General features: G+C 57.0%; 1 protein-coding gene across 2 annotated transcripts; it reads left to right on the top strand.

Moving 5' to 3' along the window:
* The first annotated feature begins 64 nt into the window (after positions 1 to 64).
* MYMK (myomaker, myoblast fusion factor) lies at positions 65 to 16,526 on the top strand. 2 transcript variants are annotated; one of them, XM_083807545.1, is made up of 5 exons: positions 65 to 8,067; positions 10,374 to 10,488; positions 12,422 to 12,570; positions 12,932 to 13,048; positions 14,053 to 16,526. In XM_083807545.1, the coding sequence occupies exons 1-5, from the start codon at positions 7,933 to 7,935 to the stop codon at positions 14,197 to 14,199; spliced, it is 663 nt and encodes a 220-aa protein (XP_083663671.1). In that variant the 5' UTR covers positions 65 to 7,932; the 3' UTR covers positions 14,200 to 16,526. The 2 variants fall into 2 exon arrangements, with proteins under 2 accessions (XP_083663671.1, XP_083663670.1); XM_083807544.1 differs by lacking the exon at positions 14,053 to 16,526 and having other exon boundaries at positions 12,932 to 13,778.
* The last annotated feature ends 8,762 nt before the right edge of the window (positions 16,527 to 25,288 follow it).

The raw sequence follows: 25,288 nt of genomic DNA, 5'->3' as shown, positions 1-25,288 counted from the left end.
CCCGGCGCCGATCCGCGGCCGCCAGCCGGTTTCCTGCGGCGAAGCCGGGGGGGCACAGGCGGGGGGGGGGGGGAGGCGGCACGCATGCGTCTCCGCCGCTGCCCGCCCGTGATTTTCACCCCCCCCCCAGCCCCGAGGCCGTTTTTCGACCCCCCCCGAGCTGGGCAGGGGGATGCCGAGGTGTCCCCCCGAGGTGGCAGCCGCCCTACTTGCTGCCCCCCCCCCACCCCCGTCCCCGCATCGGCTGGAAGCGTGCTCGCTCCTGCAAAAAGGAGGGGGGAAAAAAGGGGAATCCTGCAATCCCGGGGGGTTGGTGCCCTTCGGTGGGGCTCGGCGTCACGCCCGCTGCTTGGTGCAGCTTGCCGCCACGCAGGAGGTAAAAGGAGGGTGGGGGGAACGGGGCTTGGCGCACACAAATTGCCCTGCGGGGTGGCTGCAGTGCCCCTGGCTGGGGGGCAGCGGCACACGTGTCACCTCCGGCCACGGCAGGTGGCAGGGACAAGCCCGTGGTGGCAAGTGGGACGCGATGACGCCACGTGTGCAACCCACAGGTGTCCCACGAGGTCCCTTCCCTGTGGGCTTCGTGCAGCCGCCGATGTGGTTCACCTGCACGGTGCCGCGCGTCTCTGTGCACGTCGTAGCACGGCCCTGCACACCCACTGGGGATGTCCTGGCACGTCACCAAGCCCACCTGCACGGTGGCCTCCGTCTCCTGGCTCCAGCACTCCAGGGATGCTCCGTCTGGGCAAGGACCGCTGGTACCACGGTTATCCCGGAGCAGGGCTGCGAGGATGGGGGCACCACGGTGCCTGGGGACACAGCGGTGCCTGGGGACACAGCGGCGCTTGGCCCTCGGTGGCAGCACTCAGCCCCACCCGGACACCCACCCAGCCTCCGTGCGTGTCTCCAGCAGCCACGGGGCACCAACCCCACGCAGCTCCCGGGGCCGCTGCACCTCTGGGTCATGGAGAATTTGGGCCCCAGGGATGGCGGTGAGGAGCCGAGCGGAGAATCCATCCCAAAAAAATTTACATGGGAAATGAAGTCTCCTTTTCTGTTTGGCTAAACGTCTGCCAGCCTGTTTTAATTTATCCAGCTAGGTTGATTTGCAACTTTTAATTTTCCATCGGTTGGCTGTGACCAGGACACTGGGAAAATTTAGCGCTCGAGTTCACCCAGCTTCTGTGTTTCAAAATATCCCAGCCCGAGACATGCAGGAGAAAGCCCTTTCCGTTTCGGAACAACCAGGAGGGAAAAGTCTGAACACGAGAGATTTTAAAAGCATCAAGCTATTTCACACTGAAAACACCAGAGCAGCCTGGGTCCGTGTGAGCCCCTGCATCCCCCAGCCTGCCCCAGGTTTGGCAGGAGGCTGCACCCCGTGGGACCCCATCCCTGGGTGACCCCGCACCCCGCAGGGACACCCGGGACTGGGAAGCACTGGGGATGAAAGCCAGGGGTCGGGGACAGCAGTCCCCAGGCAAGCACTGGGGGAGCCAGCAGCAGGCGAGACGCGTTCAGTCTCTCTGTGCCTCACCAAAAGTCCACCAAAGCCAAGGGAGTTTTTTTTCCTTTTTTTTTTTTTTTTTTTATGAAACAGTTGAGATGACTCAGCGGTTTCTGACGCAATCCCCGTTTCATCGGAAAATTCCTAACCAGCTCCTAGTGGCAACTGATTGCTCCCATAAATCACGCCGTGTTATCCCTGGCCGCGGCAGCGCGGCTTACGCAGCCCCGGCCCCTCCGCGTGAAATCAGCAGGAGCGATGCCATCGCGGCAGTGGGAGCAAAAAACAGCCCCGAAAGCAAAAAAGCTCCGCAGAGCAGACCCAAAGCTCGAGCCTCCCTCCTGCTTCACCATCAGGGGCCAAACCTCCGCGCCCCCCACCCCAAAGACCCCGATCCTCCACCCCAAATCCTGTGGCTGCGGGTGCTGCTGCTGCCGAGGCTGCCGGCAGGTCCGGCATTAATCACCGGCGGCCGGTCTCAGACGACAGGGTTTTTTATCTCCCTTTTTTTTTTTTTTGGCATGAGCGTTAGAAATGATTTGCAGATGTTATTTACTGCGTTTTGGGCTCGGAGTAAATCGAGACAAGATGCACCTGCGTGGACGGGGAGAAAGCCCTCCCCACCCGGGGACGGTCGCGGCGTGCTCGCGCAGGATTTTCCCAGGGAAATTTGGGACTCGAGCAGGGGCTGAGCCATGGGGAGATGGAGTGGGTGCTGCAGCCCCTGCTCCAGCCCTGCTCCACACCAGCCAACGTGCATCCCGCAGCACGATGAACAAGGGGCAAAATCTCAGCCTGCATGAGATTGAAATGGTGCAAATGGCCCGGATCTGCCCAAAAAGCTGATTTCAGCTCTGCTGCCCTTGCTGCCGCCGTTCGGGGCGTGCCGTGCAGCCCCTCTGTGTGCCAGCAGCTCGGCAAAGCCACCCAAAAAGCGAGCACAGCAGGAAAACAGCCTCAGCCCTAGCAGGCAGAGCACGCTCGCTCCCAGGCTGAAGCCGAGACGTTCAGGGTCAGTGCTCTGAGCTACCTCGGCCAGGAACGAGGGCTTACTCCAAATCTAACCCCAACTCCCCAATTTGGCTCATTCCCAGGGGAGCCTCCCCTCCCCGGGGACCCAGCCAGCCGGCCGAGCATCCCGTGCTGCTGCACCCCACCGTCCCCAAGGCTCTGACCCCTGTGCAGGGCCGCTGCCAGCTTTTCCACCCCAAACCGGTGCCCAGCTTAATTCACGGTCCAAACAAAAGGAGCGACAGGCACTCCAAAATATCCTCCCTCCAGCCCGGGGAGAGCCGGCGGCGGCTGACTGCTTGTTTGGCCGCAGAAGTGCCTGCAGAGGAAAGGAGTTTCCTCCACTGAAATTAGTTCAGTGAAGTTTTGGACAGAGCAGTGTCTCTGCTCCACGGGAGCCGCCACGGCACGGAGGCACTCTGCGCTTGGCAGGATCGGGCCCTTTCCTGGGGGTTGCTTTGCCAGGGGCAGCCCCAAGCAAGTCCCCGTGCGGGGCTGCACGAGCACGGAGCAGGACCTGCTCCCGGTGAGCCGGAGCCACCTCCCAGCCACGAGCTGCACCGATCCGGCACCACTTTCCAGGCAGAATTCATCCTTTTTCTGGCCCGGCCCCGGTGCGGGTGCAGTGGATGGAAGAGCTCTGCTGTACCCAGCCCCTCCAAAACGCCTGCCCACGTCCAGGAGAGCCAGGCTGGAGGAGGATGGTCTGGAGTCTGCTGGTCCAGGACCCCCCGGCGGCTTCATGTTCACTCGGGGGGAGATGACTAACAGATTTTCTTCCCTTTTTTTTAAGGTTTCCTGCAGAAGTGGCCCGTTTATTCAACAGTCCTGCACAGCTCCACGCGGCGTTTTCGGGCGAGCCTGGCACGGCGTGAGCAGATCTAAGGCAGCCATGGAGCGGGTGAGGTCCCTGCATGGCCGGGACATTGCCAGGGGGAGCAAAATGTGGCAAAGCCCCAAAAAAAAGGCCCTGGCAGCCAGCCCTACCTTCTTCTCCAGAGCTGTGGCTATGGCCTACCACTGTGCAACTACAGCAAGAGGAGCCCAAAAGAGTGTCCTTTCGAGACACTCCCAGTCCCTTGCAGAGTGACCCACGGCGCAGTATTAGGCAAGGCACTTAATCTGTGCGTGCTTGCATGAAGTGTGGAAAATGATTTATACCATGTTAGCGTGAGGGTTTCAGCCGTGGCTATTTGCAATATGTTGAGTCAAACCGAACAGGCCAAAGCCACCAAGCTGCCATCAGATTCCTATTAAAATGCCTCTGGGAAGTTTGAAAGCCACAAGTGACCACAGTGTCCCCAGGTACGGTCATGGCCGTAGAGTTTTAATGGTATTAAAAGCTATTACTTTTTTCTGCAGATTTATTTCGCTTTAATTTTACCTGCCCCTGAAGAGCATAGGTTCCTGCAGGAACCTGGAGGAGCGTCCAGACTGGTCACGCTTGGCTGGGAATTTAAGCTATGCAAAGATTAAAAACCAAAAAGTACAAAGCCTTTTCTTCTAATGAAATGAGTCTCGCACGGAGGTTGTGTAGCATTGTGTTGAGGGACATAAGCTATGCAGCATTGCCAACCACAGGCATTCAACAGCCATGAGTCAGACTCCCCCCAATCCTAAGATTGGTTTCATTCCCTTCTGGCTTTTGAGCCTTTAAACATCCCAGCTTGGAGCTTTTCTCTTCAGAAAAGGAGATTTTTGGCCAACAGGGCTGAGACCCTGACACCATCACCGGGCTCCTGCAGCTGTGACCGTAACACAACCATTAAATCCCACGACACCAGCAAGAAACTCCTGGGCTCGGCCAGCCCCCACACTGCCCCCAGCCCCACTACACCCCTATATTTTCACCTTTGGCACCCAAGCAGACCACCCTGATGAGCCAGGACAGCCAGATGGGTACATATGAGCAATATAAAGCTGGTGACAGCAAAGGAGATGTCCCCAGCACTAACGGTGGCCTTGTGGGGGGCAGTGACCAGGCGGAGGAGCAGGGCAGGGTGAAAAACCCAAGGGAAAAAAGAAGCGAGGGTACCTCTGGGGACACGCACAATAGGTTATTCAGGGGAGGCAGGAAGCAGGAATTTTCTTAAGGGCAGGCATTCAGCTAAACGGGGCCGGGCCTCACGGAGAATGGAGATTTTAAGTGGCAATTTATTCCGCTAATAAAAGGAGAAGGCTGCAGGTGCTCTGGCAGGGCTGTGCGCGGGTGAGAGCCGAGCACGAGCGGGGCCGGCCCCACAGCCGGGAGCGTGCTGGGGCTGTGACACCCCCTGGGGGTTCCACATTTACTGGGGTCTTCTCCCCTACCTCTGGACTGTGGCTATACCAAAAGCTCTGCCCACCCCAGCGTTCATGCAGCGGCTCTGACTGCAGGGAAAGTAGGCGATGAGAGGGGTTTTACCCAGATGCTCCAGCTGCCCCTGCTCCAGCAGCTTAGGGAAGGAGCAAAAAATACCCCATGGGTGCTGCCAGGAACCCTACTGCCTTAAGGGTGGGCTGCCCAGCACCAGGCCCCTCATGCCAGGACGGTTCTTGGTCACACCCCAGAGCCCAGACTGCGCACGTCGAGGCGTTGCAGAGAGGAAGAACCCGGCTCTGAAGTAACGGAGGCGGCGAACAACGCCTAGCAGTTAGCACCACGTTTGCACAGCCCTTCCTCCTGCTCACGCTGCTCTCACACACTGCAACACTGAAAAATCATGAGCTCATGCAGAAGCTGCAAGCGATTCTCCGTTTTAGTGTTGTTAGCACCATTATTCCAGGCCTGGCACTCGCCAGGACTCACAACAGTCCCAGTTTCAGTTCTGATACAACCTACACCAGACAGAAAAAAGGTCATCCTGTACTCATCCCAAGGTGAATATATTCTAAATATTCTAAATTAGCATCAATCCCCAATCCCCTATTTCGGTATATTCTACTTCCAAACTATCACCCTCGTATAAAAAGGAACACAAAACGCTCTGTGTCTCTTTCCTCCACTGCAACGTCTGAGCTGAAACAGTAGAAGTGCTTACAGAAAGCCATGGTTAGTGTTACCCTGGAAGGATCCAGGACGGCATACCAGAACCTGGTTTTGGCATCTGGGAACCACTTTTCAGCCATATATATCACCGTTCCTGCGTGCGCTCGGGTCCACACAAAATTAGCCCTAAGGAATGTGAATTCGAAATTTGCTTTCCAGAAGCACTTAAGTGCAGGAGCTAAAATTTGCTCTTTCTAGATTTCCTACCTGTTTAAGAGAGAAGGAACGAAATTCTGGCCCTTTGTTACTTGGGCTCCTTCCCGGGAAGATGTGCAAAGCCCGTGCCTGGCGCTCTGGGTCTGCTGTTTGTAGCCTGAACCGAGACTTTTCAGGCAGCAGCTCCCGAGGTAAGCTCGCCACCTGCCCCTTGCCTCGCGGTTTGCTTTGGGCTCTCTTTTTCAATAAGAGCTGGAACACGTGTGCACACTGGGGTGGGTTTTTTCCCCCATGCCTACAGAGCTGGCTGCAAACCAAACGCCAGCCCAGGGCATGCAGCTGGGAGAGATGAAGCCCGAGCACCTGGGGAATGTTTTCTTGCCCCTGGGAGCTCCAGCATTTACTGCTCAGTGCCACGGCTGACACTCGCTGCATCCAGCAGCCAGCTGGGTTTGCCTTCCTCTGGGCTCCAGCTGGAGCAAAGTTGTGAGGGGGATGCATTTGACAAAGGTTTGATCTTATTTTAAACTGATGCCATTTGGCCTGCTGCACGACTGCCTTGCAAATGGTCCCAAGAGAGCTGCCTTGCCCCCAGACGTGTATTTTTGTCCCCACAATTGGGCTCTGAGCTGCATTTTCACCGCTCTGACACCAATGTCACAGCCACAAAAGCAGGGAGCACACGGGTTGCTCATCCAGGGATCCGGAGTGTTTTGTTCAACCAGCTAACCCTAACCCTGCTCCAGACCCCCCTGGAGGCAAGGCCCCAGCAGCCCCCAGTCCCAACCTCAGCCCCACAGCTCATGCAGGAACAGCTCAGAATCACTGAAAAGGAACAAACACCAAAAAGGAACAATGACCAAAAAGGAGCAGGGTATTTCAGAGCACACTGGCACTTTGCTCTGATTGCCGCTCAGGGCTGGATGCGTGGTGAGAAGCAGGGTATTTCTGTGCTGTCTTGGGGTGATTTATTTTCATGGTAAAATGAGATGTTAGAGCTTTTCGCTGTTTATTTACAGCTTTACAAGGGTTTGTGGTAAGCTGATGGCTTGTCCAGGGTGGCTGAAGATGCGGCGTGGGCAGCGTGGAGCCACCCTGCTCTGCGAAGGGATGCTCGCCTGCAAGGAACGTGGCCGGTTCCTGAGATATCAGATAAAATGGGAGCCCTGCCCTGCTCGTCTCAGCTGTGCCTGGAGGAAGGCTGCCAGCAAACCCTCCTGGGACAGCACTTTGATGCTGCTGGGCCATCCTCACCGCACCCAGCACCCACACATCCTCCTCCCCGGGCCCTTTCCCACTTGGCTGGAGGGTCTCAAAGAGCCTTTTTCTCCACGCATGCCTGCCTTTCCCTTGGACCCTCTCCCGGGGCAGAGGCGAGCCCGTCCTATCGGCCTCAGAAATCCTCGGTGGCTCCTCGGAGGCCTGCAGCCTCCTCCCAAACCCGGAGCACAAAGGCTCAACGCGGCATTCCTGTTCCCTGCTCTGCAGGAACAGCTGTACCAAAAAGATGCCGAGAATCCCTGCGAGGCTCCAAGGAAAAGATATTAACCCAGGAGGGGAGCAGCAGGGCTATAATAAAAAGCCATTATAAAAGAGAGAAGCCACTGAGTGGATTAGCAGCCCAAACCTTGCTTGGATTTTGGTCTCTTTTCCTCCAGCTCTCCTGCCCTGCCGGGCAGTCTGCGCCGGTTCCTCCCCACGAAGGGAAGCTCAGCTCCCGAATTTCAGACGGGTCTCCTCTGGGGGAGTCCCCCTGCAGTATGGGGCTGGGTTTCACACATCCCGAGCACCCAGAGGGCACACACACACACAGCTGCCGTTTCACACTGGGTCAGATGAGCTCCCTGAAGCCTCCCCTCCAGCTTCAGAGCTCGGCGGCTCCTTGCAAAACAAACCGCAGCCACGTTACAGCCCCCAAGAAGTGAAGGCACACGCTGGTCGCAGCCAGCACAAGGCGTGCAAGGACACATTCCCCTGCGCAAACAGCCGGGGCGATGCCGGGCGCAGAGCATTTGCTGCGTGGGGCCACCAGCTGTGCCAAGAATTTCGCTGTTTGGGGGAGAAGGGAGCATGTGGGGCTCCTGCACCCGCAGCTGTTCCCTGCCCGCAGCCCTCCCGGCCATGCAGGGCATTTAAATTTTAAAGCACACTCCCCACAGTTGTTTTCTCCTCCCTCTCCACCGGCTCGCACGGACCCCGTCCCCGGGAGCTGCCGGTCCCTGAGGCACCCATGGGCTCGCTGGTGGCCAAGCTCCTCCTGCCCACCATCAGCACCTTGGTCTTCCTCCCCACCATCAGCATTGCGGCCAAGAGGCGCTTCCACATGGAAGCCATGGTCTACTTCTTCACCATGTTCTTCGTGGCGGTAAGAGGCCCCTTGTTTCCTTCCCCCTGCACCAGATCCCAGCTGGGAAGGGTTGGGGGGTCTCCCCGTGGCAGCGAGTGACCCCCAGGATATCCACTGTTGGTTATCTCCCACCCTGTGTGGTGCTGAGTGGTGAATTCCCCGGTTTGGGTGTGCTGAGGGTGTCCTCGCGCAGATTTAGTGGTGTTCGTGACGGTGAGGTTAGCAGAGGGTCTGGGTTCATTGCGGTGTTCTGGAGCTGGTTTTCTCTGTTTTACAGCTGGTAAAAGCCCGTGCTGGATTTGGGGTTTAAATTGTATGCAGAGTATCTTGCTACGGTTCTGTCATTTTTTGCTGAAAGTACGTAGTCAGATTCTTGATTTTGCAATTGCTAAATGGTGGTGTGAGCAATGCTGGAGTCGGGGAGTTTCTGCACAAGGACAGGCAAGGCTAGAAACATGCTGCTGAGCTATCAAGAAAAACAATTTTTAACCCTCTGCCCTGGCAGAGAGGTTTGAAAGTGCCAGAAAGACCCAGACTCCACCTGCCTCCCTCGTCAAGGGAATTACGAGTGGAGAAAGTCCCGTGGCCATATGCACACCGAGCAATTCCTGCTCCTGCTCCCAGCAGCAGGGCTTTTCGTGGCACTGCTAGGTGCCTCGTACTCCCACGGGCTGAGCACCCAAAGCAGCATCTCTGCTGCAGAAGGTCCCTGTTTGACACCACGGCAGCAATCTGTTAAAAAAACATGAAGGAAAATAACCCAGCAGCACAATTAGCATTGCATTCGCCTCTGCCCAGCACTGATCTCAAGGTATTTCACGAGGCTCATCATGTCCCCCACTTGGACACAGAGAAACCGAGGCAGGGAGCAGACAGGCAAAAGCTCCTCCACAGCAGAACCAAGGATACAACCAGGCTCTGAACTACTATTCCTGAGGATCCACTGTTTAAACCTCCATTTAAACACAATGCAGGGGGAAAATTTCTGCCAGTTCCATAAAAACTACAGTAGTTAATAAAACCGTCCCGGCTGAGCCCCCCCCCTCGCCGCCGCCCCCCCAGCTCCCCAGGGAAGCCAGACAGCTACGATTTCATTTTGCGCTGGGCTCGCGTCTGCTCCACCTCCCCGAGAAGTCAATCGGAAAGTTGGCACGCGCGGCGAGGGGAGGCGGGACAGGTCCTCAACGAGGAGCCTGAGAAGCCGAAATCTCTGTGCGTGGGGAAGGGGCGGCAGCTGCTGCCCGGCCGGGGACAGGGGGGTTGCAGCTGCTGCTGTCACCCTTTTTACAGCATCCCCCTCCCCGAGTTGCAGGGGAAGCACACGTCCATCCCCACCAAGTGTTGTGACGCCGGCCTGAAACACGCTCTTTGTCCTCCAGCCTTTCTCCCCCGTCTCCAGGCTCCCCGAACCCAACCTCGAGCCGAGAGCAGAGCGATGGCCCCGGTGCAATTGTTTCTAGAGACCACAGCGAGCCAAAGGACCCGCAGCAATTCCCATTATAAATAATATCAGCATCCCCGGCGGGGCATGACAGCGAGGATTACGCCAGGGGCGCCTTGCCAAGCAGCGCAGGGACTTCTTCAGAAAGAGCAGGGCTGGTGCTACCAGTAGGAAACGAGCAGGGCCGGGAGCTGGGAGGAAAAGGCGAGCGCCAGGCAGGAGCATTCCTTTGATTGCACTGGAAAATTTCTCTTGGCTTGGTCTGCATCTGTGTTGCATGACAATGTCTTTTTGCAAATATCCCCATCAATGAGCCATCGGGCAGCAGCATCCAATGGACAGGGACCGGCAGGTTCGCGGGGGATGCACCCAGTGAATTCCCCGTTATTAAGACTCTGGCCGCACAAACCCCAATTAGCCCGGACAGTGACCTGGCATTCATACACATTTCATCGGGAAACTCATTTGGAATTCTTTTACAAGAACCTTTCGCAATTAGAATGAAAACCCTCAGCGCCCCTCCTGCTGCTGGAGGAAGGACTGTTCTGCACGGTCTGGGTCTCGGGCAGAGCATCTCGGTCTGCAAATTACAAATCCTGGCACAGCCCGGCAGGCAAACCAAAGCCAGTCCACAGGTAACTTGTAATAAGGCAGAAGAACGCTGATTCTCAGGTAATTTCTGATTGAGAAGGACATTATCTCTCGAATAGATTCATTACTGTGTGTCAGTGGCCCTGGTGGGTTTGAGACTGCTCAGTGCCACCATTTCAGCAGCCACACAGAGACCGTTTCAAACCAACCGATAAGAGCAGACGTGTTTTATTTTATCTTCCTGGTCTGTGGGCAAGCATCTAGCTTTCTAATGCCTTTTATTTTTTCACAGATCTACCATGCATGTGATGGCCCCGGCTTATCAGTGCTGTGCTTCATGCGCTACGATATCCTGGAGTACTTCAGCATCTACGGGACAGCTCTGTCCATCTGGGTGTCCCTGATGGGTAAGCAGGGGCTCGCGGTCCCTGCAGCGCCCGACATTTGCAGGGGGGGTCTGAGGGCATCGCTGGTGGGCGCTGGGTTTCCTGGGTCAGAAAACCACCCATTTCTCCTCACTTTCCCCGTGCTAAGCCCATCAGCTTGTTTGCTGATGTTCCGCTTCCCGAGGGACATCCCGTCCCGACGGGGGGCACTAAGAAGTGCAGAGCCTGACACTTCCCTCGGTAGCATGCAAATCCGGGTGATTTAGCCAAAACAAACATATCTCCCCGGTTTATCAGGTCTGGGCTGACAGGAAATATTAGATCTGATTAGAAAAGGCAGAAAGATGTTTCACTTGCTTTCACGAAAAATCCCGACTCTGACAATATTCAGTTTTCCTTTTCCCCTTTCTCCGTTTTTCCCCTTTTGTTCCTCATTTGCCACTGAAACAAAATATAAGAGATGAACAAAATGAAAGAACTAGAGAAGGATGAAGCCTTCAAACCTGTTATTTCCCAATTCTGTTGGCAAGTTTGAGGGACGGATGGGAGCATTTCTGACAGAAGAGGGTAGGGCAAGGGGCAGGATGAGTCTCCTTGCTTTCCTCAACAAACCGAGGCCACCAAAAGCAACCAGCCCAAAGGCCCCGCAGGACCTTCCCGTCCCCTCCAGGCCCCAGGGATGGAGCGGTGCCCCCATGGCATCACCACATCACTCACGGCACCTCCGTGCTCCCCGGGCTCGGTCAGAAAGGGCAAGGACAGGAACCACCCCCACGGGACATTCTTAAGCAGATAACGGCCGTGTCAGGGTAGGTCAGAGCCGATCCAGACGCTCTGGCTCCTTGCAGCGAAATTCGACTTGATTGCTTCATTACTGCATTCAAAACCTCACCAAAAAAATAAAAACCCCGGACTAAGATGTTTAAAATATTGACCCGCAGGGAAACAACAGAGATTAAAATGCGGACATTATCCCTTAGCCAAACTCCCTATAAAAACACGATCCAAGGACATGGAAGGTGTGGTGACTGAAGCCCAGGGAAGCCTCTCGCTGTGGCTTGTAAAGCCCGAGCGCACATGTGCGGACGCAGACCCTCGGGCACGCTTCCCGGAATGCAAATCCAGGACAGCCATAACACAGCTGTGCGAGCTGGAAAAGCATGGAGCCCACTGGGATCCATAACTTTTATCAGTTATTACCCCATTCTGTGCTAAACAAAAGCCTCTAATAATTCACTTGCACTGGCGACTTCCAGCTTGCAAAGCCCAGGCAGGTGCCGGCGTCGCCCGTCAGCCCGGAGCCCCGTCCCCACCGCAGCCGGCAAATTTGGGAGGGCTGGGGAAGCAGGAACGAGCCCAGGAGCCGAGCACGGCTGCAAGCACCCTTGTGTTTGTCCCTGAATTTTCGGTCGAGACGGCAGCAGGCTCTGCTGGAGGTCAGCCTGGGAGGTTTGGGGAGCAATTTGGGCAGAGCTGGGTGCGCGTCTCCCACCGACAGCAGCTGCGGGTGGTGGTGGGCTCTGCTCTGAGCAGCCCCCCAGAGGTTTGGCTCCTCCAAGCACGGCCTCGATGCCTCCCTCGTGCAGCCAGCTTCAGGGTACTGGGACCAGAGAGCAGGCTCTGCCAAGCCTGGAGCCACTCGGTGTCCCCACGTGTCCCCGGCTGCCACCCCCGAGCCCTGTCGCACACTGTCACAACACTGAGCATATTTCTAAAACCAGCTCCTGAAGACACCGCTCAGATACCCAGGGCCGGCTCACTTTGCCCCCTTCCTGCCTCAGCTTCCCCAGCTGGGAGGCATAAGAAGGGGAAGTTGGGCCCAGATCCGTCCCTGGGGACCCTGGGGCAGACCCCGGTGAGGTCTGGGGGTGCGGCAGAGCCCCGAGCCGCTCACCCCACGACAGGAGGAGCGGAGATGGGCGAGCCGAGGCTCCCTGTGCTCTGTGCCCCGCAGCCCTGGCTGAGTTCGATGAGCCGAAGAGATCGACCTTCGTCATGTTCGGCGTGCTCACCATCGCCGTGAGGATCTACCACGACCGCTGGGGCTACGGCGTCTACTCGGGACCCATCGGGACCGCCGTCCTGGCGATCACTGTGAAGTGGGTACGTCGGGAAGGGCACGGCGGGGCTTTGCGGGATGCTGGTGATTTCCCTGCCATCAAGAGGTTTCTTCCCGAGGTCCATCTCCTCCAGCAAGGGGATTAAACGGGGCTCTGCTCTTCCAGTCCTGAAGCAGAGACTGGGTTTGCAAGGGAATGCATGTTTTTGGGTTGAATGTCAAGAAACCAGCATTGTGAACTGATGTAGGAGAAGCCAAAGCGGCAGGCAGGCAGAGGGCTCGCCCTGGGCCGGCAGAGCCCACAGCCGTGTGAGCGGGCTGCAGGCTTCACAGGGTCTTATTCACGGGATCTGGACGTGGAGCAGCCAGCTGAAGCTCTTTGGTGTGCTCTCTCTGTGCTTCCAGCTACAGAAGATGAAGGAGAAGAAGGGGCTGTATCCAGACAAGAGCGTCTACACCCAGCAGATCGGTCCTGGCTTCTGCTTCGGGGCGTTAGCACTGATGCTGAGGTTCTTCTTTGAGGTAACTTTTCACACACTAAGTCCCACTGACATCGCAAGGTGCAGTAGACATTACCAAGCCAGGAGGTTCCCCCTTGCTCTGCGGGTCTGCATCCAGCCTCGGACAAATGTCAGCTCAGGTTCGTGTGCCGGGCGCTGCAGGACCCCTCCATCCCAGTGCCCAACCCAGCCCCTGCTCCGGGTGCTGAGGTCTGGATGGGGCAGTAGGGTTTTGTCCTCTTTTTCCCCGTGAGTGAGTTACAAGGACACCGGCCACATTTCCTTCAGCCATACGTGGTCCTTGAAGTGCTTTTGTCAAGAGGGAGCGTCCGCTTTTGGACACGGGGCACGGGTGACTTGAGGACACCTCACGTATCCGCCGCAGGGACTGGATACGACCCAGGCGTGGCCGGATCCAAACCTTGCTCACGCCAAGGAAAAGACTCCGTGGGCTCCCCGGGGCACTCAATCCCACATTTAACCTTTTGCTCTTGCCGCTGGCCAGTCCTCCTGTCCTGCGTAAGGGGTCTGTCCGTCCCGGGATGGGGGTGGGAGGCGGTGACCCCCCTGCCACAGCTGCCGGTCCCGCCTGCGCTCAGCCCCGCCGTTACGGCTGCTCCGTGCATTGGGAGCTGCGAGATACAACCTCGCCGTCGTCCCCAAGGATTATTTTTCAAAGCATTTAGTAATTGCAAATTCTAGCAGAACATAAAAATGTCACTTAGCAGAAAGTCCCCCCCCACCTCCCCCACCGCGCCCCATCATCCCCTCCCAGCCTCCCGGCCTCGTCCTTTGCAGGGTAATGAAACACTTCATTCATGAATTGGGAAACGTGCAAATTGGAATGTGTTAAATCCACTTTGCCTATTTTTTTAAGGCTGGAAATCCTTTCTTCTCTGACAGCAAAAAGAGGCAGAAGGCTCAGGATTTTTTTTTAATTCCTTTCCCTTTGGCTACTTGCAGAACCCCTGTGTTTTGCACCCACCGCCAAGCCCAGCAGCTCCCACTAACGCTCTCCCTTTGCAGGAGTGGGACTACACCTACGTGCACAGCTTCTACCACTGCGCCCTGGCCATGGCCTTCGTGCTGCTGCTGCCCAAGGAGAACAAGAAGGCCGGGGGCGCCGGCAGCCCCGCCAGGCTGGACTGCTCCACGCTCTGCTGCTGCGTCTGAGCCCCCGGCACCTGCTCCTGCGCCTGGGCACTGGAGGGCTGCGACCACGAGCAAAGTGCTGCCCGCCGTGCTCTCCTTGGGACCTTCTCCCACCAGTTCTGCGCACGCCCTGGGCTTTTCTTCCATGGAAAGGCTTCGTCCTTCCACCATCATAACGCCTTATGCGTTTCCAGTGTGCTAAATTCCTGTACTTCTCCCTGGAGGAGCCCTTGTTTGGGATGTGCTCCTGTCCTGTGGCCCAGCAGCAGGTGCTGGAGACCTTGGTGTCCCTCTCGGCCACGTCACCTCCCCGCTGCCCCCTGTGCTGGCCCCGGAGGACCCGAGACGTCCCCTCCTGTGGGTTTGCCCACCCTGAGCGCACAAGGCTCTGTTTGTAACGCCCGGTTAACAGAGCCTTTATTCTTGTGAGATATTTCCTATTTTATTTATGCATTCTCTTGATGTAAATAATACTTATCAGCAAAGACTCTTTGCAAGCGTGCAGCACCAGCTCTCCTTAAACGGCGCAAAAACCTTTCCAGCTCAGCTGCTGCTCACCCCAGCTCAGGCATGGGCAGCCCTAGAGCACAGCCACCACCTTCCCTGGCCCAGAGGTGGCTGCAGCATCGGTCACTTTGTCCCCGCCAACCTGCTGGGGTGGCGCAGGCAGCAGGTGTGCTCGCAGCGAGCTGCGTTAGTCCGGAAAGCACATGGAAAACGAGAGGCACAGCAAAGAAGCTCCTGGAGCGGGGGGGAGGGCTGTAAGCCTCTAACATCTCCTATAACAGACTATTTACTGTAGCAGAAGTGTATGATTTATTTGGACTGTCTGGGAAAAACGCCAGGACTATATGTCATGGACAATTAGAGCGGTATTGATATACAGTGATGTCCACAGAAAGCCCACATTAAGCCTGGGCTCCTCTGGAAGAGAAATCCACCCCAGTCATTCATCAGAGCCACTTCCTGCGACGGGGCAACAACCAAAGCCGAGCGGGTTTCCAACAAAAATATAAATGAATCACGAAGCCCCGAGCGTCCAGGAGTCACTGGCAAGCTGGCGCTGCCGGGGCAAGGCCAGCACGGCTGTGCGCGGGGGCAGCGCTAGCGAGGGGGTCCCAGGGGGCTCGCCAAGCACCGAAACCAACCCAGCCCTGCTGTGCATGAGCAGCCAGCCCCCAGGAAAATTTGCAAGGTGCTGCGAGGGAATGCAGGCAATGCTTTCCCCATTGCCTGCTGAGCAAGTCTCTGCGTCCCTGAGCACACCAGGCTGGGGTGCGCTACCCCACGTACAAATACTCACCCAGCCACCTGCGCATGCCCTTTACCACTTGCTGCAGCCACAGACCAGAGGCACCAGGCCCCCACGACTTATTTTGTGAGTTTGGCCCCTCCGGGGTGGCGGTGATATGAGTATTCCCCATGGCAAGCCCGGCTGTGCCAGCTTTCATGGGCATGGGAGAGCCTCACGCCTGTCCGGCGCTCTGTGCTGCGTAAATGCAACGCATCACGGGGCCTGAACACGAGCTGAAACAAGGCTGGCAAACCCCACGCAAACCAGGAGGGCACATTGCTGAGGTCCAGCTGAGTAAATGAAAGCTCCTGCTCCCACCTGCCGCATGTTCAGGTGTTACACAAAAAAAAAAAAAAAGAAAAGAAAAAAAAACACACCCCAAAAGGGTATTGGGGTATTGCACACAAAAAGAGCAGCAAGGTTTTTTTCCCCCCTCTGCCTCCTGCTGCCCCCAGGTTCTGCTGCCACTCTGCAAAGCACCCATCCTTGCACACACCCCGAGCAGGACCAGCACCCATCCTAGGAGCTGAATCACAGCCAGCCCCGCTGGGGGATCGGCCCCGGGGCAGCACCCATGGGCGCAGCCAGGTGGGAGCGGGCACCCTGCACCCGGGAGGTGGTTGCAGGGGCTGAGCTTGCTATCGCCCAGGCAGGATATCCCATGCAGTACAAATGCAGGGAAATATTATAAACATTTACAGCAACGTAGACAAAACAGTCTCTTGTAACCTTTTAGCGCTGCCGAGAGCTTTGCCTGTAAGAGCTCTTGAGCCCCTGCCAAAAATTCTTGCTGTTTTCATAAGAGTAGGTGTTTTCGTCTAAGGTGCAGTCTGAGTGCTGTGACCTTTGTCATGTCTGCTACTGAAATTTCCTGCTTCTCTGTTATTCTCTTCTTTGGTAAGACGATATGAAACCCAAAACTTTTATTGCCCCTTTTAAAGCGTCTTTATAGCTCCCCGTCTACTTCATATACTGTCTTATTCTCGAACACTGGGATATTACTTATGGGATCCGAGCTTGATGCTGCAAAAGGCATTTGGGTTTCACGGAGCCGAAACCGCCCGGGCTTTTTTAGCATCAGCATGGGGGGGGGGGGGGGGGGGGGTGGAGGAGGAAAGAAAGGAAAGAAAAGGAAAAAAAAAAGGAATGAGAGGGGAGGGACTGGGCTTTCCACTCCAGAGCAGCGGCATCTGCTACCAGCACCGAGGCAGAGCGCCTTCCTGCGAGGGAGAGGTGGGCACCAACCTGCAGCAGGGTTTGGGACTGGCCCCTTGAAGCCCCTTTCAGCACCTATGGTTGAAGTGTCCCTGTCCCTGTCCCCTCCAGGTGACACCCGCTGCCCTGAGCTCGCCTGCCACGGGGCCGGGATGAGAGGGGAATTAGGACCCGCTGCTGCTCGAGGGGAGGCTTCCAGAGATGTCTAGTGGGGCTCAGTGCCAGCTAATCTTCCAAGCAAACCTTATCCAGATCCCTTTGGCTGCATAAAGTGTAAAACTGGCCAGACCGAAACATAAAAGCTTGGTTTCTGCTGCCAGCTGCATGGGGCACTCCAGAAAACGCCTTATCACCATGTGATTTTGCAAGGCGGCTTTCGGCTTTTTCCACGCGCCGCCCACCCTCTCCCTGCCGCTTCTCCGTGCACGTTCCAGTTGTGAGCCACCCCAGCCAGACCTGCCAGGTTAACAGGGTCCTGACTCCATCTTCTAGCCATGTTAATAGCCATCCAGCTTCATAGCCATCGTCGGGCCACGGCGATGCTGCTACTCTTCAGAAAGCAGCACGGCTCCAGCCTGAGTGCACAAAGATCCGGGGTGGCGGTGATGGACAGCCCCAGGAGAGGCATCCACCAGGACCTCCAGAGAAGTCCTGTCCCATCCAGGGGAGGGACAGAGGAATCTGATATGCCTGGGAGGTTGGGAGTGGTGATTTTTTGCGCAGGTAGAGCCAGGAGCACTGCGGGCAGCCCAGGAGAGCTCTTGCTCTGGGCTCCCCCATCCAGTTCTGACGTCCAGGAGGTGTCTGCGCCCTGTAACAGGGCACAGCTCGGGGGTAAACCAGGTCTGCAGGGGCAAAGGGGAGCCACCACCAGTGTCCTACAGAGCACCAGGGCTCCATGGCCCCGGGACACGGCACAGATGCACTATACGACACCAGGCCCATCCATCAGCCTGGAAAAAAGGGGAGGTGAAGCAATCGCAGCCCCCATCCAGACCCACTCGGTATCTCCCAGCCATCCCAGCCCCAGTGAATATTTCCTTGCGGAGCACAAAGCAGGTCTGCTGTGCTGCAGGAGCCTCAGGGTGCACCCAGGAGGAGCAGGGTGGGATTCGCTCTGGGTCTGCAGGAATAACCCCTCTCTGCAGCAGCGCACGATGGAGTTAGAGCAGATGTAACACGCGGCTCAGCGAGGGGGTACGGTCCCGGGACACCCCATCTCAAAACTCTACGTCCTGGAAGGGAAGACCCTGGCCGCAAGCCCCTCGCACACCCGCAGGTGTCCGGCCCACCGAGCAGAGCTGGGGATGGACGTGGGCTGTGGGCACAGCCCCAAATCCCAAATCCAAGCCCCTCGGCCCTTGGAGGGGCAGACGGGGAGCAGCAGGGCTCGCCTGGCTCCTGCCGCGACGCTCTCGCAGCTGCAAGAAGCTCGCTCCAAACCCGGGTCCGGTGCCTCAAGCCTCCCTGCTCCTGCGGCAGAGCGGTCCCAGGGAGCGGCGGTCCAAGGTTTTGGTTTAGGCCAATCTCCCAGAAATTCTGTCATCATGCAGAGCATCACGCACACTCCCGGATCCGCATTACAGAGAGGATGGCCCCGGTCCAGCGCCTCTTAAAGTCAGTGGAAAAACCCTCCCTCGCTACAATGGGAGCTGGCTCGGGCCTTATACGATCTGACAGATACCAAGGAGTGAGAGGAGCTGTTTTAATCTGGGAATATCTTGTGGCCCCAGAGCTTCTCCTGCAGACTGACAGGGCAGCATGTCTGCGGAGCATGTGCTGCTAAAAAAAGGGCCTGGGCTCGCAACAGCCTTTCAATAAGCGCTTAACTGATCGTCTTTATCTGATCCATGTGCTCCAAACGCGAGGGAACCGGCCGGGTTTCCAACTGTACACATCATCTGATGCTCATAAAAAGAGCTGATGTGTCTGGAAGCCCCAGACCCGAAGAAGCATTATTTAAATGGGGGGAAAAAAGTCGATGCTGCCTTAAAAACAGCCTCGTGCACAGGCAGGGCAGGTGGCTGCTTTCCCCCGGTTACCTGTGTTTTTCCAGCAAAGCAAACGTTTAGTGATAAAACTCATGATCTCATTATAAGGGAAGGATCTGTTCTGCCTGTGAAAAGGGAAGGTCTGGGGGAAGCTTTACACGCGCCTCTTCTCCCTCTTGTTACGTGCCTTTATTTGCATTTTCATTTTCACAGTAGTGGAGCTAATCGGAACTGAGCAGGAGCGAGGGCCCAGGTTATAACCACAGTATCGGGTAGCACCTCCACATCTGGAAGGGATTTTGACACAAGTTCTCCCAGACTGTTACAGACAGTTTAAAAGCAGAATCTGATAAATAGCAAATGTTTAACAAGTCAATAGGAAGCCGCGTTTGCTACAACATGTGGCTCTAACCGTTCTAGCACCGCCGCACTGCCAAGGCCTTCCCGAGCGCGTGCACACGCGTACATGCGGCACGGAGCGCGAGCTTGTCGTGGCTCTGGCCGGACCTGGCCTTCAGAGGGAAGTATTAAAGACAGACGTGTCTTTATACGTCCAGACGTGTCCAACAGCCTGGCTGCTGCCTCCCTGCTTTGGTGGTAAGGGGGTTTCTTCTTGCCGCAGGAAAGCGCCGCTGCGAACAACCAACCCCAACGCGACAGCGCCCGCGGTGTCGCAACCCTGCCTGGTTTGGGGAGGCTTCACGGCAATAAACAAATGACTACCCGAAATGTGGAACCAAGCATTAAAATAGACAGAATTATGCAAGGAGGGGGGAGCGGAGGGGGAGACGGAAGAATAAGAAGTGACCAGAAAAACCACCAGAAACCCTCCGGGATGCCTGCCTATATTTAAAGATAATGTGTCCAGCCGTCTTGCCAAGTCCCACTCATTTGGAGCCGGGCTCATGTTTTGGATTAATTTTAAGGCAGTTCCTAAAGCATCTCACTCACACAAGGAAGAATTTTTGCCTCCTTGGCCAAGGTGACCTTTTAAAAAATCTCACTCACTATTTTTCAGCCTCTCACTCATTTCTAATTGTCATCACTCGGGAGCCCCGGGGCAGCCTGTGGAGGGGATTGTTTCACTGGGGCTCCCCAGGCGCACGGCCCCAAGCCTGCTTGTGCGGAGACGGGGCTGGGTGCTGAGGGCTGGGGCTGGGAGGGCATTTCTCTGCATATTCGGGGTCTTCCCCTCTCCTGTGAGCATCACCCGATCACAGGCTGAGAGCAGAAATCACCCCTCCTGGATACCTGAGCCCCCGCAGGCACCCATTATGGGGTGGTTGAAAGTTTTCCATGGAAATTATTCTTCCACAGAAAGCTTTTTTTTAACCAAGCCATTGTGTGGACACATCCATGTGCTCTCCAAGGTTGTTTTTTTTTTTTTTTTAGTTGAAATGCCCAACACCTGAATGCAAACTCTTCTGCTTTGTCCTGACTGGCGTCTTTGTTTGAAGAAAGGAAAAGTAAATCGCAAATATTGCCCCCAAACGTGAGTGCCCCGCTGCACATGGGCTCACTGCTCAGCCCTAGGCTCAGCGCTGCCCCAGGAGGAGCCACCTCAAGACGTGCCCCAGTCTCTGCGTGGAGGAGGCGTTCAAGAGCTGTCACCCCTCATGTCCCAGCCTCAGCACCGGAATCATTTTGGAGCAGAAACGTGGGAGCAATCCCTGGTGACCCGCTCCCTGCCTCCAGCACCCGAGCAGCTTGCACGCAGCAGCTCATGCTCCTGTAAGCACCACCCAGCCCACCTTCTTGCGAGGCATCTGCAGCATCCCGATCACTCTGGAATCCAAAGCACGTCCACGGCACAACCCCCAGATGCTTCCCATTTAGCTCACACGTTTGCAAGATGCTCAGCCACTGACTCAGCGCCGGGCCCTGGGCGAGGCGGCACTGGTGGTGCGGGATCGCCTCAGCAAGGCATCTGGCACTAAAAGGGGATTCCTGCCAAAGCAAAACATCCCTCCGTACTTTGCACCTCTCTCAGCACACCCAAAGTGCTACCAGTGAGCGAACAGGATGGGACCTCAAAGATGAGTTCTCGTGCCGAACAGCCCAGGTGCCATGCTTTGGTCCGAGCAATTGGACAAACGGAGGGGAAAAGCACCATCTGAGGGGGGCTGGATGGGTCTGGGGGCATCAGACAGAGCTGGCAGCAAGGCACAAGGCTAGGGAGCCTCAGCTCTGGAGGCACAGCAGAGAGAATCCCGGGGGTGAGGGTGGTACAGCTGCAGCACGGCCAGCCAGAGCTGCGGGCGGCTGTGCCTCTGCTCGACCCTTTGGGACCATACCAGGTAGGGCCGGAGGCTGCTTCTTTCCCTCACACCTCAAGCCTTAAAGATCCAGTGGAAACACCAAGCGAGAGCAATGATCAGAAATTGGCCCTTTGGCTGGAAAAAAAAAAAAAAATACATCACAAGGTCTCCCTGCTGCAGAGGTGCAGAGGTGCCAGAGGCAGCACGAGGAAATCCGCCCTGCAGCAGCGCTGGCACGTTCGCATCCCGCCCCGGTGGAACCGAGGCACGCAGAGGCTGCCACGAAAATGAGACAGACATTTGGGGTTTCAGTTAAGCAGATTTCCTCCAACCAGTGAGAAAAGTTCAGCTTAGGTTTGGCTGGATTTGGAAGATGAAGTTTCTGGGCAGCTCCGTGGTTTTATTTAAACCAGTCCAACCAGCCATCGCACAACCGCATCCCACCAGGGAAATGCAGGAGCTGAAGGTGCCTCCTGTACAAGAGATGAAGCTCTCTACCTAGGCAGGTCTGGGATAGTGCTCAGAGTTTTGCTCCATCTCTGTCCGGGCTAAAGGAAAGACCACACACAAAATGGTTTCAGGATGCCAGCAGCTGTGCACAAAGCATTTGGTTTACATTAATTATGTCTGGACCAAAAAAAAAAAAAAAAAAGAGAGAGAGAAGGAGAGAAAGGCGAGAAGGCAGGAGGGATGGAGGGAGGCTTTTGCATCATCCTGATAAGATCTGCTCAGATCCCAAATGCAGATTACCGCGCATGCCTTGTGTCTTAACACCTCCTGCCCTGAGCAGCTCCTGGTGTCCCGAGTGGCGCGCCCCAGCCCCGCATGGCTCCTGTAAACGCCTTCGCGAGACACAGGCACAGCCCGAAACGTGTCGAAGGCTCCAGCGGGATCTTTCCTCCAAGCTTTACTCCCTGCTTTGTCATAAGAAAGGCTGGGAAATGTAACGCAAGTGCTGCTGCTGGCAGGGGACAGATGCTGGTGCTTTGTGGCAATGGAAGCAGCAAACAAGAAGGGAGAGTAAATGAACCACGGAGGAGGTAAATTCATTAAAATTTTGTAATGAATCCATGGTAGTGGATTCATTAAAAACGTAAAAATCCCCTTTGTCCCCCACTGGTGCAGAAACCCCAGCGGTGGGTGAGTGAAGCCCTTCGTGGTCTCCCCTCTGGGCAGCACCAGGAGCAGCGGGGACTACTCTGAGCCCCAGCGGGGTCGAGGATGTCACCCTGCAGGGATGGGACATGCAACATGGGCACCGACCTGCAGCACCCAGCCTCTCCCCAAGGGGAAGGAGAGTCTGGAGAGGTGCAGGCTCAGCCTGCCTGGCCTTGAGCAAGAACGACCAGAACAGATCCCTGCAAACCAAATCCCTGCCACCCGTCGTGGTGGGGGAAACACAGCTCCCACCTTGGTCTGCGCCAGCATCACCCCACCAGCCCAGCTCTGGGCTCTGTGGCACGCACAGAGCTGGGACACCCAGCCCCGAGCCCCCATTCGCAGGGATAGGGCTGAACAGCCACAAGAAGCTGCCCACAGCCCCCAGCAGCTGCACCGTGTGCATCTCCATCCCACAAAGCCTTCCCCAGGCTCGGCACGCTCCCAGGAGCTGCACAAATCCCAAACACGTCCCCATCTCCCACGGACCAAAGGCATGCAGCAGCCTGGGCAGGGAACGACGGAGCCCAGCCGCAGGGAGCTACCCCAGGACGGTGTCCGAAGGGCCCTGCTCTGCAAACGGCCACAGCAGGGGCAGGTGGGGGCATGGCCGAAGCCCCCTCCCCGTGCCTCGCCACCCCCAGCGCCTCGCGATGAACTCCTGCGGCGCAGCGGCCCCGTCTCCGCTCAGTGGCTCGGGGGGCCCAGCCTGCGCACGCCAGAAGCTGGACTGACCCATGTCCGAGGTGATTAATTTATCAGGCTTTTGGCACCCACCGCTCCCCGCCAGAAAAACAATATCCCAAATTCCAGGCCCTCCCGCCCAGCAGATGTGTCTGCGGCGAGGGCGACCGTTCCAGCCCGTCTCGCAGAAGTCGCTGCCTGTCGCTGCAGGTCCGGCCTCGTGTCCCTCGGAGCCCTGCGTGCCACCAGGCCACCACCGAGGCCCGGGCTGGACGGGGAGCCACCGGGTCCCCGGGTGCCGCCGTGCCCCCGGGGAGGAGCGGCACCGTCCTGTCCCGGCACCCACTGCCCCACCGAGCTCCCGGCCCCAGCAGCCTGTTTGTGTCTGAACCCAGCAGGCAGTGATTAAGGCCTCATTAAATTTGTATTAATCTGTATAATCGGGGAAATGTGCCAGGCCTTGAAGGGGCACGTTACCCAAGTCATTCTGGTTGGCAGCGGGGGGCAGTGGCAGGGCTCATGCACAGCGGCACAGCAAATTTGGGCTCGGCTCCGAGGCAGCCCCGAGCCCCGCAGCTCGCTCTCCCCTCCTCTCAAGGAGGCTTAAGGCGAGACACAAAGAGCCCGGTGATATCATTCAGAGGCCGCGAGGCGCTCGGACGTCAGACAGCCAAGAAACCAAGAAACAGGGGAGCTTTTTCTGCCTCCCCCCAGTTTGGGAAGAGGGGGGATGCGAGCCCAAGGGAGAGGCACCATCAGCCCCCCGCACCCCCTGTCCAGCATGGGGACACCTCCTGCCCGGCCACGGCCTGAGCTCGCCCTGACGTCAGGGGCAAGGGGGGAGGACGGGCAAACAGCCTCCTCTTTATCCGAAAAGGTCACCCGCGCCTTGGAAGAGGCTGGAGCTGGATCCCCGCGGTCCGGCGGAGGCCAGCGTCTCCTCGAAGGAGAGGTTTCACAATTCATCTCATTTGTTCGCTGTGGCATTTTCATCACAGTAGTTCGACTTATGCAATTACATAAAAAACATCTAATGAAATCTCGGTGACACAAAACATGAACGTTTATATTGGCCTCCCCGTGCCGCGGAGTTGATCTTGGCCGGGGCATCCAGACAGACATTCTGCATTCTTCAGAGATTAAGCACTGAAATGCTCCGGAGAAACCCAGCTGCCTTCTCCCCCTGCAACCGCGGCGCTAATTCCAAACACATGGTAGCTGTCCGGGGAAAGGGGAACACATACATTACACACACAGAAATATCGCTGTGTCTGCGCGGGGCGCACGCGGCCACGCACACCCGCGCCGCGTCCCCGTCGCCCGCACGCGGGAGATGCTCGGGGGTCCGGCCCCGGCAGCTCAGCAGGTAAAATAGGTGTAAATAGGTGTTGCAGCAAAAGTAAGGGACTAGGAGGGATGGGTAAGGGTGGCACGGTGCTGGGGATCCAGACCTGGAGTCGTGGCTGGAGCCCCCCGGCCGTGATGCTATCGCTGCCAGCGGCCGTGTGGCACCTCTCCGTCACTCCTGGTTTTTCAGCCCACGAGATGTCAGGCCCCAGTCAAAATAAACATGCCTGGGAGGCTCTGGGCAATGAAAACCCACTCCTGGTTTGGTTCCCATCTCCCCCCTTTTAAAAATTCTTCTGTCTCCCATTAAAAATCAAGCTGATCTTTAACAAAAAGGAAAAAAAAAAAAAAAAAAGGAAAAAGGAGAGAAAGAGGAGCAGAGGGAAGGGACTTTGGTTTTCCAAGCACCAAAGCCCACAGCTCTCGTGTGGAGCATTGTAGGTGGGGAAGGGCTGGATGTTGGAGTTGCCATCCCTCCCCATGACTGCCCCCACAGCCGGGTGCCACGGACCAACGCTGCTCAGGCATTGCAGCGTCGTCCCTGCTCCTGCTGCAGCTGCTCCTGTGTTTTCAGACCCAGGGCAGCGGCTCCTGCAATCCTGCACCCTAGCGCCAAGCAGCACCCTCTGCCTGCCACATTTTATCAAAGAAAAGCCCCCGTGGAGAAGCACACTGCCCGGAAAGGTGTCCGTCCTGCCCCCAAACACCGCATCCACCCCCAGCAGCTGCCATCCCGCTGGGTGACACCGAGGTGGTGACACCGCCAGCAAACCCAGCCCGAGGCTGAGTTCCTTGCGGGCAGCACAGGGTGAAAAGGGGCGAATCCTGCCCAAAGCTGGCTGAGATTTCTCAAAACAGGGGTCGGGCTGGGGAGAGGGACCTCCGCTGGTTCACGGGGCTGGATGTGGCCACTGGGTTCTCACACCACACCACCAGCTGCGGCCAGAGCTCTTGAAAAACCCCAAAACCTCCTCGTTTGCACAGATGGGGTGTCCAAAGCACGAAAGCAACCGGGGGAACCGCCGACACCAGGGACACCGCACGGTCCCCTTGGGCAAGTGCCGGGAGCATGGCCGCAGCCCCGGCCTCCCGCTGGTGCCCCCGTTTTAAGGGCGGAACATTTCCGACATCCCACGAGCCACCAGCAAAACAAGATGTCAGGG

Source organism: Anser anser, assembly GCF_964211835.1.
Source record: "Anser anser genome assembly, chromosome: 21".
In the NCBI taxonomy this organism is placed as follows: domain Eukaryota; kingdom Metazoa; phylum Chordata; class Aves; order Anseriformes; family Anatidae; genus Anser; species Anser anser.
This window is presented reverse-complemented; position numbering and strand designations above follow the sequence as displayed.